At 47.3% G+C, this 13,423-nt stretch overlaps 1 protein-coding gene across 1 annotated transcript in view; it reads left to right on the top strand.

The window, feature by feature from the left end:
* Positions 1-4,942: 4,942 nt before the first annotated feature.
* LOC104162266 (chromosome unknown open reading frame, human C9orf171) overlaps positions 4,943-13,423 on the top strand; it is a gene marked incomplete at its 5' end in the record, with an annotated part of 24,983 nt that continues 16,502 nt past the window's right edge. The window contains 2 exons of the mRNA XM_009700952.1: positions 4,943-5,101; positions 5,668-5,896. Of these exons, the coding sequence (XP_009699254.1) occupies positions 4,943-5,101; positions 5,668-5,896 (388 nt within the window). The remainder of the gene's footprint in view (positions 5,102-5,667; positions 5,897-13,423) is intronic.

Genomic DNA, 13,423 nt, shown 5'->3' with positions numbered 1-13,423 from the left:
CCCCATCCAAACTCCATTCCCTTTGCTGTCCTGCATGAACACACTGATTCCCTGCCTCAGTTTCACCACTATTACAGGAGGATTAATGCTCCGTGGCATGTTTTGAAGCTTAATAAATCAGGGACAGATTTTGTAGTCCATCACGCAAAACTTCCTTTGACTTTGACCTTTACTGTGTATGAAAATCTTCAAAGATAACTGCCAACTTATTATTAATAACCTTCTTGGGAGTGGAAGTTCCAAGCAGTTAGCAGCAGGCAGCCCAGCAGCCACCAGTCCCTGCTAGGATTTCTTCTGCACTAACAAATCCGGATTTTCAGGTGTGTTGTTATAACAACATTCTTCTTTTCCCAACCGTTTCCTGTGAGAGAGGGAGAGTAAGTTTTTTCCCTCCACCTTTAAAAAAAGAAAATCTCATCAAATTTGCCTTTCTCAAAACACTGAACATTCCCTTTCTCATCTACCTAAACCTGATGTTGAGTTACTGTCCCCCAGAGGCTTTCAGTAGCTCAGTTCTGATGTATCCCTGCACTTTGTAGCTCACTGCCTTCTTAGAGTGTAATCAAACATCAAGCTAAGTAGCAAATAAATCTCCCGATCTCATAAGCTGCACAGCAAGATCATGTAAATGCAAATGAAGGGCTTGATTTCAAGCTGTCGTGGGGGGAAGGAGGGAAAAATGCTGGGCCTTGTCACCACAATCACTTCACTCTGCAAGTGCAGTAAATCTGCAATAATAATAGTAATGGCAGCGTGACGGGAGGCTTTACTGTACAAGGGGGTGTAATGAAAAGGGGAACAGAAGGTAGGGAAGGAAGCAGGGCCTGGCAGGCTGAAAACGCACTGGCACAGGGTTTGCAGGCATCCGCAGGGCAGAGCCGTTGAGGAGGGGATGGAGCAGCCCCGGGTGAGTCGGAGCAGAGAGGATTCATGGATTTGCCCAGCATCCCCTCCCAGTGAAAGACTGCCTCAGATGCAGGGATTAAAAATCCATGCCTCCATCTCTCGCTGTACCTCTCTGCACAGGCACGTCTCCTACCCCGCTCGCAGTCTCAGTCGTCTTTAGAAAATTGATGCGATATGTGTCGATGGGCCGTAAATACCAGGGGATGAAACACAAATAAGTCTTACAACAAAACCTGGAATCCTTGAAGGTTTTGTACTTCCTTACACCTTTACAGCATGCCCACGTCTTACAAACAGACCCATTTCTGAGCCTTCCTCTTCCTTCGCAGCAAAAATTTTCCAGCACCGTTAGACACTCAAATACAAACCCAGGGCTCAAACCCAGCGCTGCACAAATTGGAGACTACCTGGCAAAGGCCAGGGAGCTCGACACACCCAACACCGCTCGCTCTTCAGCCGGCCAGGGTATCCCCACTGACCAAACACCCCCACCGCTCCGCTGCAAACCCGGTTCAGACACACCTGGTTCAACCATGAACGTTATCACGTCCAAGGGGAAAGGATGCATTAGCTGAGTCCTTAAAGACAGTTTGAGAGCGCAAACAAAGCCTCAGCACGCATCTCTCGCAGCCCTGGGAAGAGGTGATGATCTCTGCAGGATGCTCTGGGAATGCTTCGGGAAAAAGTCTAGAGTTATCTTTTCTGAACGGGCTGGATAAACAGTATTTAAGATGCCGGATTTTCCTCACCGAGGTCGTAAAGGGAGAAAACTTGCAGAAGGTACCCAGAGAAAATTAGGACCGCCTGGGATGCAGAAAGAGACGATTTTAATTAGAGCCAAGAGGTGGGAAATAAGGCAGAGAAATGACATCTTAATGAGGTTTAATGAAGTTGTCTGCTGATGGGCACAGCTGTCAGACAGATCTGTATTCCAGCCAAGCAGCTTTGTGACGGGCTCAACCTGAACACGGGAAACGGTGCTGGAGCTAGGGAAGAAAAAAGGACCTTCTGCATCAACTTTGGCTCGCTCTCCCCACCACCGTACGACACAGCACACCTGCAGTGCCCCAGGACAAACAAATGAAACCAGCCCACGAGGCTGCAACAGCGTTTTGCTAATTTGTGAATGAGAAAGGCTGTAATCTTGAATTACACTGAGCAAGATTCATCCTTGCTACCTCCTTCCCCTTCTTTGCTTTTGTGGGTAAAAGATGTTGGCAGGCAACCAGAGTCCTTAGAGTCCATTGATTTTCTTCAGGCACAGGTTCTCTCCATGTTCAACATATTGGACCAGGTTTGGGTTTGTTTTTTTTTTAATTAATTATCCAGCACCTTCAGTTTTATTTATTCAGTGCAAAGTGACTGTAAAATGCCACCTGATCATAAAAGGAAATGGCATGCACTCATTTTGCAATGGAGTAAACACTCAACTGTGTTAACTTCAGGTGCTTTGCAAAAGGGAATCTTTAAATCCTGTAGTTTCTTTCATTCTGCAGAGTTCTGCATTCAAAGGTCTGGAAGCAGCTTTGCCACAGGTTACAAACCTCTCTCCTTTCCTGCACTTTCTCAGCAATTTTCTCCCATCTGCTGCACGCCTTCGCCGTCATAGCGGATTTCTGACCTCACTTAGCTGATGTGGTGTCAGAACATAATCTCTGGAAAAAGCCTTTTCTCATGCATCTGAGGAATGTTACGCCATTTCCCTTATATATCAGTGACAGCTAATCTAAAAATAGCTAGCGTACAAGTGCCTGTAAATATAGGAGAAATAGATCAGCAATGAAAGCTACTTTATCATCCCTGGCACCCGTTTATACGCTTTGCGCGAGCCCCCTAACTCACACACAGCATGCACATATGGTTTAGCGCTGCCGTGTGATATTTCAGTTGCGGTAGCACTAAAAGCCCACTCACTCCCATTGTGCTCGGTGCTGGACACATCTGCAAGGGACATCTCTTCATCTGCTAGAGGTTCACAGGAGGCACCTGGGGGAATGCAGCCGTGTTAGACACAGGTTGTATCAGGTACCTGAGTCGATTGCTTTCAAAAAGGTCCGTTTGCAACAAAGGATCTGTAGCTTTGCACAGGGCAAGGAGCCTGGTGGGGTTTTCAAGCCTATCAAAGGATCTTGGCAAGTCCAGAAAATTCATTTTCTGGTGAACTTGTGCTCCTGAGAGTCGTGGGAATACCACACCTGCTTTATAGCAGATTTAAACAGATTTAACGGGACCAAGATGAAGCACCTCCCTCCCAGACCTGAGAAGCAAGACCCTGGATTTACCTGAAAGCATCACTGTACAGACCTGCAGGCTCAATGATCACCAGCTGGCAAAGCTGATAGCCAGCTTGCCAGGATCTGGAGAGGAGCTGGCCTGTTGTCACGACATGGACAAGTCGCAGGCACAATCTCACCCCTGGACATACTGGTGAGGAGCCCGGTGCCACAGCCACGGCATGCTTTTAAGGTTTTGCGTAGCTGCATATAGAGACGGGAGCTGAGAAATTCCAAACTGAATGCACACAAAAAATGACTCCAAGTGAAAAAGTTTGAGGAATTACAAGCAAATTCTAGAGACCTCAACAGAGAGCCCTCTGGAAAGGTGCCTGATTTGGGCAGGGGTTATTAACCCTTGCTCTCCAGGCAAAACTAGCTCAGTGAGAGTTTTGCCCGAGCCGAGGGTGACACCGAACAGCTCAAGCTGCTCAGCAGCATCATGCACACTTGGTGAGTACCCTTTAACAGCACGTTGGAAAGGAGCCACCAGGCTGGCAGCGTACAGGAGAGCCATGGCTGCTCCGAGGCCCCCACCAGGGTTTGCATGGTGCTGGCTGGAAAAAGAACATAAATTTGGGGTTGGATGATGTTCCTATACAAGCGGTCCAGTAAACTCCATCCCTTATCAACCGCTGTACAGCCTCAACCTGCCATAGTGGCAAGTTGGAGGTGGTTCATTTTCAGTCTCTCTCTTTTCACTTGGTCCCTGCAGAAAGGGCTGCATTTAATTCAGCATCTCCTGATCCAGAGAGCGTTCACTCTCGAGTGTAATAACAGTCATCTCAATGTTAGTATTCAATGATTCATCCATGAGAAGCACTAGAGTAGGATTTCAGCACTTTCATTCTCCCAACAAGATCTGCCAACTCCTACAACCTCCCAGCTCCTCCAACATCCTTCCCCTGTAAAATAACCTGTCCCAAAGCACCCACATCATGTCTCAGGGCTCCAGGGGAGCTGTTGCCTGGTCCTGCTCCAGCTTCCCCCAGCAGGAACGCACAGACCCAGGCTGCCAGGCTCTCGCCCCTGCCCTCCTCCACCGCCTCCCTTTCAAGCAGCAATAAGGTTTCAGGACACACACATCCTGCAGTGCCTTCACCATGGAGATGGGAGGGTAGAGACAAAGAGGTGAGGGGAGGTCAGTTAATCCCACAGACACCACCAGGCTGGGACACACATGGGCTGGGGAAGAGTTCATTTTAAAACTAAATAGAACTGAGGTTATTGAGCTCAAGTTCTCTTCTGTTCTGTGCTATAAACCCCAGGCTCTGCTCCCCCTTCTTCATCCCCCTTATCCTCCCCCTGCAACATGCCTTGCGTCTTGATTATTTCCAAGCAGGAGCTGCAATGTGGTTGTGCTTGAGGAAAGTTTACATCAGTTTTCTAGGAGGATGCACAACTTGGAAGTGAAGTGACTCAAAGGAAAGTTAAGACTAGCTGCAGAGTCTCCCCAGCAGACACCACAGCTGGGTGTCCTGGGGACAGACGAGAGAGATTAGCCAAACAAGGAGACTTCAAGTCCGTATATATTGAGTCAGGATCCCTATTTCCAGCGAGGCTAGGTCAGTTTATAACTCAGGTACAAACTTGTGTGAAATTCAGCATCCCTTAGGCTTCGGCTCTGGTGAAGCCTCACGGCTGTGAGTTCTCCTTTGGCACTGTGGCACTCGCTTGTGCAGTGGGATTCAAACCTCTGCCAAGTGGAGCCACAGCCACTCCTGTACTTGTGGCCACCTTCTGTTACACATTTTTATTTTCAGGGGCTTTAGCTTATCAGGAAAGGTCTTTACGCTTCTCCTTTAACTTCACTCTTCTGCAGGCAGAACTGGGGAAGCCCCAGAGAAACTGCTACACCCTGCCAGGCTTTGATTTTTCGTATGGGCTGTACATCCGCAGGACAGATGGAGGAGTGCCTGAAGGTATGACACCACCACTAAAATTTAGACCTGCAACAAAGTCCCAATGCCAGTAGGGACTCTCCTCTCCTTCCCAGTGCTCTTCAGTACTTCTCGTCAAGCTGGAGGTGAAGGACTGCAACATCCACCCACTTCCAGTAATGTCACCCAAATTGCTTGGTGACTAGTAAAGTTTCTCTGTCAGATTGGAAACTTGTATAGGATCACACAGAGCCCAAGCAGAGAGGGGTATGGCACCTGCAAAGGGTGATACACATGGCCACTTCCATAACTTTGTTAGAGCTCCTACTTTGTGCTCTCAGGGACAACTCCCCTGTGAAATCAGACTTGCTGAGCAAGCCAGGGTGGAGGGTGAGAAGACATCTGATTCAGATGGGGTATGTCCCCATATGAAATACAGTGGAATAAGACACCAAGTTCACTCCACAGCGAAGCCGTGGCAAAATGCATGCAAGCCACGCAAAGCCCTTGTGCGTGGTGCACAAACATCGGCCTGCCTTCCCAAATAGAAGTTACCTGAGATGCCTGATCCTTTTCTCTTTGCCTCTTGTGTTTCCTTCCACCTCCAGCAATAGGTCACTGGAACACAGTAAAGCCCAGGACTGCTTTCGTTCAGAAGATGCCCCGAGACTTCATCACCATGAACCGTGGTGCTCTGAAGGCCGGTTATACCACAGCCCGTGAATTTAATTTGTACTACAAAGCCAAGGACATTCGGCACAAAGATGTTGAACACAGTCAGTTCAAGAGATGTCCTCCTAAAGTACCTGCAGACTTGGCTTACGGCATCACAGCACGGTAAGGGGGAAGGCTTGGGGCCCTTCTCAGAATGAGATTATCCCTTCCTACCCTCACATCTACATCTGCCCCACATCTCAGCTAGCAGAGCCCCCAAAACAGAAGTGTCCTGAACCTAGACATGCTGCAGCTGAGTCACAGCATCACTTCCATGTCTGATTGCACCTGTATGTCAGATAATCAACTACCTAAATCTAATCTACATGCCATAACACATCCCCATTTATTTCACCTGTGGCACTAAAGGCTTGGAACCTCTTTATAAAAAAAAAATGTTCAATGCCAGTCCTTTAACTTAAAGGAACATGAGGAGCTGTAAGCCAGAATAGTGGCTTCCCAGGGTCAGAAAATTGGAGCAACAGCTTTTCTACTGGTTTGGACTGGTTGAAATACTCTGGTGCAGTTAAGGATCAGTTCAAGTTCTTTATCCTGCTCTCTCCCACTTGTTAGTTCATTGCCCTGCGTTGGGCAGAAACAGATAATACAGCAGGATGGAGGAAAAGCAGCTTTTCGCTGCTCTCTCTCTTGCTTTCTTGGGCTCCCTCCCAAGGGCTGGAGGGGAGCTGGTACCTGCTGCTCCCCCAGCAACCCCTTTAGAAGGCCATAAACCTACCTGCTCATCCCTTGCAATGCAGCAGGATGTTTAAGGCTTCACACTGAGTTAGGTCTTTTACATTGCAGTGTCTTCCAAAAGATTTTTAAAAAGCATCCATGAGCCCCATCTGAGGTTCCAACAGGTACAGCGTTTAGAAGTGACCCATTTAACATCCCCCTTGCTTACCAGTTCCCAGCTGCCTGCTGTGCTGCTTTCTCATGGGGAACTGGGCAACCCAGAGCCTGCCAGGGAGAACATCAGCACCTTAGACTGACTTCTAGGTCCTTCCACTGCCTGTCCCCCATAGAAGCCAAGGGATGCTGGAGAACACGGTGGTCTGGAAGAACCAGTGTGAGTCCAGGACAAAGTGTCCACGCACAACTGCCCAAAGCCCCTGAAAGAGGCTCCGAAGCAGCCTTGTTACTGCTAGAGCACAGAGGGTTTTCTTGCTCTGTGCAGGTCTGGACCAGACATTAGGTTTCATTTTAAGAGCTGGATAATAATCGCTACCGGAAAAATAACAGCTACAAATTCTAGAGAAAAGACATGATGAACGGCACCGTGTATTTTACATGATACTAAATGGGCTTTGCATATGCAAATTGAATGGATTTTAAAATGGTATTTAATGACAATTTTCGTAGCAGACATTAACATTAATTGCATCAAAATGAAAATGTAGCATTAGCTTGCTGTTAGCTGCAAATGCCCCAGCTATAAAGCTTTATCTTTATCAGTATCAGCCCTTACCGATGTGACAGGGCTGCTCTGCAAATTGCAGGCAAAAGGGCTTTTATGTTGCAAAAGTATCCCCCAATGTAGACCAAAATCAACATCAATTTTGCTTTATTTCTTCATAAACGGAGGTTAAATGGCTGCCTGTAAGAAGTCTAGGCATGTTTCAAAAGTTTTAAGGGAAATCTGCGGACCCCACAACAGCAGAAGTAGTGGGAAAGGGCTTTCAATTTAAAGTTATTATTGTACAACTTGCTTGCTCCTTAATAGCTACCTTTTATGCAGACTGATTGTATTTATCCCTTTACTTTAAAAGCACAATATAGACAAAATCAAATTACTAGGATTACCACAGAGTTGTTACAGCCATTTCGGTAAAAGTGGGAATTTAACACACTTTTCCATGACAGGCAAGTTAAGATACCAGCTCTGGTGAGCACTCCCCAGCCCAAGCCTGTCCCTGGTCACAGCTCACCAGGTTCAGCAAGACCTGCCCTCTTAAAAATGACTTGGTTGTCCCTGGATTTAAGTTGCTTCTGCTTTCGGACTCTAAGCCCTGTACAACTGCATTCTTAGTGCTGCTAATTGGGAAGGCACTCACACCTAACATACACGCTTGTCTAGGGGCAGAAGAAGAGACCGACGGCGTACAGTCTTTTTCCATGACTCCAAGCACCCGTTTGCCTTTAGAAATGTCCGCTTTGCTAAACATCTCAGGTGCAGTGAAGTTTTTCACGGCCCCAGCCCAAGGCACAGCGCAGGCAGTAGGGATGAGAAGGCTAGAGAGCAAAGGTGCCTTTTCCATGGCACTGGAAGAGGCCGCAGGCACCCTGCCTGATGATGGTGATGCTCTGGGACCATCCCCACAGCACCGATGCCAACCCTCCCAGTCTGCACCCACAGCCCAGTTGCAGCTCTTCTGCAAGGCTGGAATTGCAGTCAGTGCCGGCACGCAGCCTCGGGGCTGGGCTGCCTCCCTGGGAGCAGCAGCACAGGGGGTGATAAGGCCCAAATAACTCGGCGGCAGGAACGCGTTTGTGGTCCTGCAGCTGTCAGTGGGTGATGCACGGGGAGTATCTCAAGCCCTGCCGACATATCTCCAGCCCCTGGGCTGCACTGCTAAAGGCTTCTGTCTCCTAAAGACACCAAGGGCAGGAGTTCTCCCCAGGCTCACAAGTACAAGCTCTCCTGGATCATCCCAAATATGATGAACACAATGCTGTGGTTGCTATTAGTGCCTTATTAATCACTCCCTGGCCCCACTGCTCCCTCTAGCACAGCGGACCGCTTATGCCTCTGCTTTCTGTTCATGGTGGATGTGTGCTGCACGGAGCATTTCACAGGGCAGCGTCAGACTCTGGAGTGAGCTTTCTGAAGCTTTGAGGCCTCTTTCCTTTCCTGGGATATTTACCTTCAAAGGTCACCCATACCCCTCTATTAATCCCCCATGGGCATCTTCCAGGGGAGAGAAGCAGCTCTGCTTTTTTGCTGATTCTCCCCCATTCTCTCCCTCCCTTTTCCCAGAGAAATGTTTGCTACGAATCATGTGGCCAGCTTTGTTGTGAGAGTCGTAAAAAGGACATTTTTCATCTCTCCTTTTTCCTGCTCTCGCTCCCTTATCTCTCTCAGTATCAGACAGAGATTTATTCCCTCCCTGATGCCTGTGGCATTCGGAGCTGGGAGGGGTCAGGGGAGGCACTGATGGGACGATAATAGATAATACAGTGGTTCCCCAGGGTCTTGTCCAGCTCCATAGCTGATCCATCAGCAGGCAGTGCTCGTGCCAAGGTCAGCGGTAACGAGGATGTGGTAGGGTCCCAGCCTCCCCCATGGGGCATCCTCCAGTCAGGCTCCCCCGATTCATGCTCCGGCTTCTGATCCCTACAAGAGCTGCTTTGCGCATGCCACAATTTGCAAGAGAGCACGCGTCTACTGAGTGCGGGGGTAACGACCACATTACTGTGCATGCATGCTCAGCTTCACCTGTCCCAGCCCTCATCCCCACCACAAACAGGTCTACAGGTTTGCTTTCAAGGAAAATGCCCATCATTGACAATTCCTGCCCTCCAGGAACTAAAATCATCCCCATCCACACGCTTTGTGCATGACAGATTACATAGCTGTAAGATGTATGTGGATTAGGGTTGCTGTCCTGTAAAATGTACGCGGATTAGGGTTACTGTCCTCCTGGATCCAAGACCTAGGTCTTTTCATCTAAATTTAAAATAACCCCACACCACAGTGCTACTACCAGGCGTATTCAACCCCCATACTCTGTGTAATGACCTTGTTTCACAGAAGGAAGGATGCAGGGCACTGAGCGGACTGGGTTTTGATGATACTGGAGCTCTAAAGACACAGAGGGTCTGTGAAGACCTCCAGGATCTTCAGCGGTGCCAATACAGCTTGTTATTCAAGATGCATTTGGAAATCCCAATAGATGTCCAGACCCACATTTATCCTCCTAACCACCTTTTCTGATTGAAGTTCACTGTGCACTGAAATTCGCAGACATTAAATGGACATTTTTGGAACTAGAGGTAAGGACAAAGATATGGATGCTGTCTACAGCTAGATTTTAGATCATACGGATTCACACAAGGTCACATAAAGAGTTTGAAGCCAAAACACGCGAGCGCACAGTTGGTACCCCAAGCACAAGTTCTGTCCCCCAGAGCTAGCAGTGCAGAGTGCATCCTCAGCGTGAACACGCTGTCTGGCATTGCCAGGGCTGCTTTTAGAGAAAAGCTTTCATCTGCCTCTTAGTAGTGCAAGTTTCTTAATTCTGTATGCTCCGTCCCAGAACATATTTCTGGACACAAGGACTGCACAGAAGTGCCATTCTCTGACATTGTACACCCCTGTCTTCTTGAAACCCTGCATGGCCATAACCCTGCCTCCGACGTGCTGCCATCCGCTTGGCAGTTGGCCTGTAGGTTGGGCTGACCTTGGGTGTGCTGGCAGGATTTCCCTTGCACTCTGTCATCCCAATGTCTCCTGCTGGGTCCCCCCCCGCACCGTCTGCCTTCACTTCAACCGTCCCTTTCCTGAACTTTACATCCCATTTTCCTTCTAACTTCATTTCCTCCTACCATTCCACCTCCCATTCTCTAAAACTGGTCTTAATCCTTTGGCAGCTGCTTTTACCATGTTCCTGCAGCAAACTCGCCTCTCTAAAGCAATTGGTCACTGCAATCTCTCTTCTTCAAACACACACAATTGGCCAAGGGCATCAGTTATCCAGTACCTCCTCTTTTCTTTGTATCATTTGCAATTGTCCTAACACTCTGTTGACAATTGTCTCACCAGCCTTTAGCAGCTCAGCTTTTACCTTGGCTATCCCTGCAGCTTCACGGCTTAGCTGGCTGCTCTGACCTTATCTTTCACCTTCCCCAAGAAGGGAGGTCTCGATGTTCATGCTTCTGCTTTGCAAGAAAAAGTGGCCTTTCCACCCAAAGTGTCCATAATGTTTGCACATAGCCAGAACAAAGTTTAGAAAGGTGCTGAGATATTTCTAGCATCTCTTTGGCACACAGAGTGCATTGGTAGGTTTATTTTTGAGACACTTAAAGAACAATTCTGGTCATTAATATATGGCCCTGGGGGAAAAAAAAAAGCTAATCTAGCTATGGACCAGCTGCAAAGATGTCTCAAAGAAACAATACAGAAGAGCAGAGGGTGTTCCTGGAAAGAACCCACCAGGAAAAACTGGACAGGCAAGAAAGATGAATGTTACAGCAAGCCCACGTCTGATCCACGATCACTGGAAGCCAAACAAATAAAGAGAGAGGATAAAGCTGCAAAAAAAAATCCAAAAGACTGGGGCAAACAAAAGTTTTAGAAAAAAATCTGTGCAGTGACAAAAGAAACTGTAAAAATGTAACACAGTGATTGGAATCACTGTCAGGCTGGAGGCACCAGAAAAATGCAACCAAGTTAAAAAATACAGGACTCCCATCAGTTCAGATAATTGCATGTCCTATCCAGTTCCACAGCAAAAGACACTTTGTGTCTCTGCTACCACTCTCACATTGCTAAGATAAGAATTTCTATTTCAAGAATAATTTTTTTCTCCTGGAGATGTTCCAGGCTGGGTATGTGCTCGCATCGCTGTGTGTACGTTAGCTACCGCAGAGCTCCCAGCCGCATCCGCCTGGATCGTGCTGCCTTGTGCCCAGATGGCTGCAGCCACTGGTTGGGCAGAAAGACCTGTTACCCCCTTCAAAAAAAATCCTGAGTGCACTGTGAAGATACTGGTTCTCCTTCAGGGTGATTATTTACTGCAGTTGTAACAGTTTCTGACTAATTCAGGCTCTCAAATAAACAGCCAAGTCATGGTTTGGCATAAGGTTCAGGTCTTGCACGTCAGCCACAGAGCTGGGGAAAAGAAGACCTAAAGAACAGAGATTTAGATCCCTTATTACCAACTGCATTGCACTGAATAGGAAAGAAATTTACTCTCTTGCACATGCTGGTTGTTGTCCGTGGGCTTATCTCCATTGATTACAGCTGGCTGAAAAAGTTCTTCCAAAACTTTTACCATCTAAAACTCCTTCTCACCACAAGTGGACTTTCTCCCTTGCAAACTTCTGCTTTTGCAGTTTGTGCAATGAAAACCTGGGTCGGGGGAAATAACCATAGCATCTTTTTTGTGAGAGCAAAGCTTTTCAGCTCTCATTGACGTTTTTCCCTTTCAAACAAAGTAATGTTCCCATCCAGCCAGAGAGATTCAAGCATGCTATGGAGGACAAGGGGAACACCTTGCTCTTTGATTTGTTTTGCTCTCTGTTATGGGCTTGTGGGGTTTTTTTGGTTTGTTTTTTTTTTTATTCATCAGGATGTTTTGCATTTGTTGATGGCTGTGGACTGAGCACTGTTCACTCTCAGCCATGGATGAGACCTGCAGGCAGAACAGCTCTGTCCCATAATCACGTCCCACCTGAGGTTCTCAGGGGGTAGCAGCAGATTTCCAGTCAGTAGACAAATGTGTTGAGGACAAACCTAAGTAATCTTCACTTAAGTCAGCCAAAGGGTATCTCCAACCCAAAAATCAATGCTAATGCACAAACTCCAGCTTGTGAAGCCGGTTATTTAATGTAAGAGCTGGCTTGGTATCTTCGCTGCAAGACAGGTGTTTCCGTGTGTGCAGTTAGGACCGTTACAAGCGTACATCTCACTCTTGGCCTAGGAGGGAATAGTAAAGCAAATTGGTGCTCTTGTAACCATGTGTACTCCTAAGTACAGCTATGAGCATCTGATAAATCTTTTAAAGTGCATGTTTACAATGGATTTTATTCTTTTTACTGTTCTATACATACGAGCCCTCTGAGCAAAATAACAGATCCTCTGACACTTAGAAGAAGCCACTGCCTCATTGGCTGCCCACAGTGAAATAATTTATATCGTTATTTCCTCATCCAAATTACAAGGATTGTAAAGAAGCTTCAGAAATTCAGAGTAATCAGTGCTTTGACAGCACAGATCCTGCAGCTGCCACGCGGGTAGAAGACCCACTATTTCAACTGAGAGTTTTGCCAGCCCAAAGACTGCAAAAAAAATTGGTCCCTGAGTGTTTTCTACCAATTTTTCTCTTGTTATTTTCTTCAGTGGTTAATGGAAAGTGAGAAAAAGCGGAGTTCATTTAAAAATGATCTTTCACGCCTCTCCATGGGTTTATTGCCAGAACCTATTTAGAGGACCATAAAGCTGTAAGGGGCCTATAACTTTACCGTATAGTCCACAAGCTTCTTAGGAAAACGAAGAGCCTTTACATTCACACCCCGCTTGTTTTGCCATCTCTCCCCCTCCTTACAAACACACCCGCACGCCTGTGTGCAGGGACTGCTGGAGCTGCTAATTGAATTCACTCTTGTGAAAGTGTTAACAAATTGTAAGTGACCTTTTATACAAATTTCAAAGTCAAGAATTCACCACTAACTGCGCATCCCTCTTCTGCCATTCACTGTTATGCAAAACCCACAAACAATTAAAAAAAATAACGAAGAGCCCAGCGGCCCTCTTTCCTAATTAGCTGCAGGAGGCAATGCTGGGGAGTGTGGCTAAGTGCTTCAATTACCTCGGCCCTCCTCGCTGCCCTTGTTAGAAGAGACAGGTCCACCGGCCAAAGGGGAACAATTAAGGCAAGGCAGAGCCAGGCAGTTTGTAGGGGGATGCCGGGGCCGTGCCGGCTCTCGCAC

Source organism: Cariama cristata, unplaced genomic scaffold (assembly GCF_000690535.1).
Source record: "Cariama cristata isolate BGI_N322 unplaced genomic scaffold, ASM69053v1 scaffold32355, whole genome shotgun sequence".
Taxonomy (NCBI): domain Eukaryota; kingdom Metazoa; phylum Chordata; class Aves; order Cariamiformes; family Cariamidae; genus Cariama; species Cariama cristata.
This window is presented reverse-complemented; position numbering and strand designations above follow the sequence as displayed.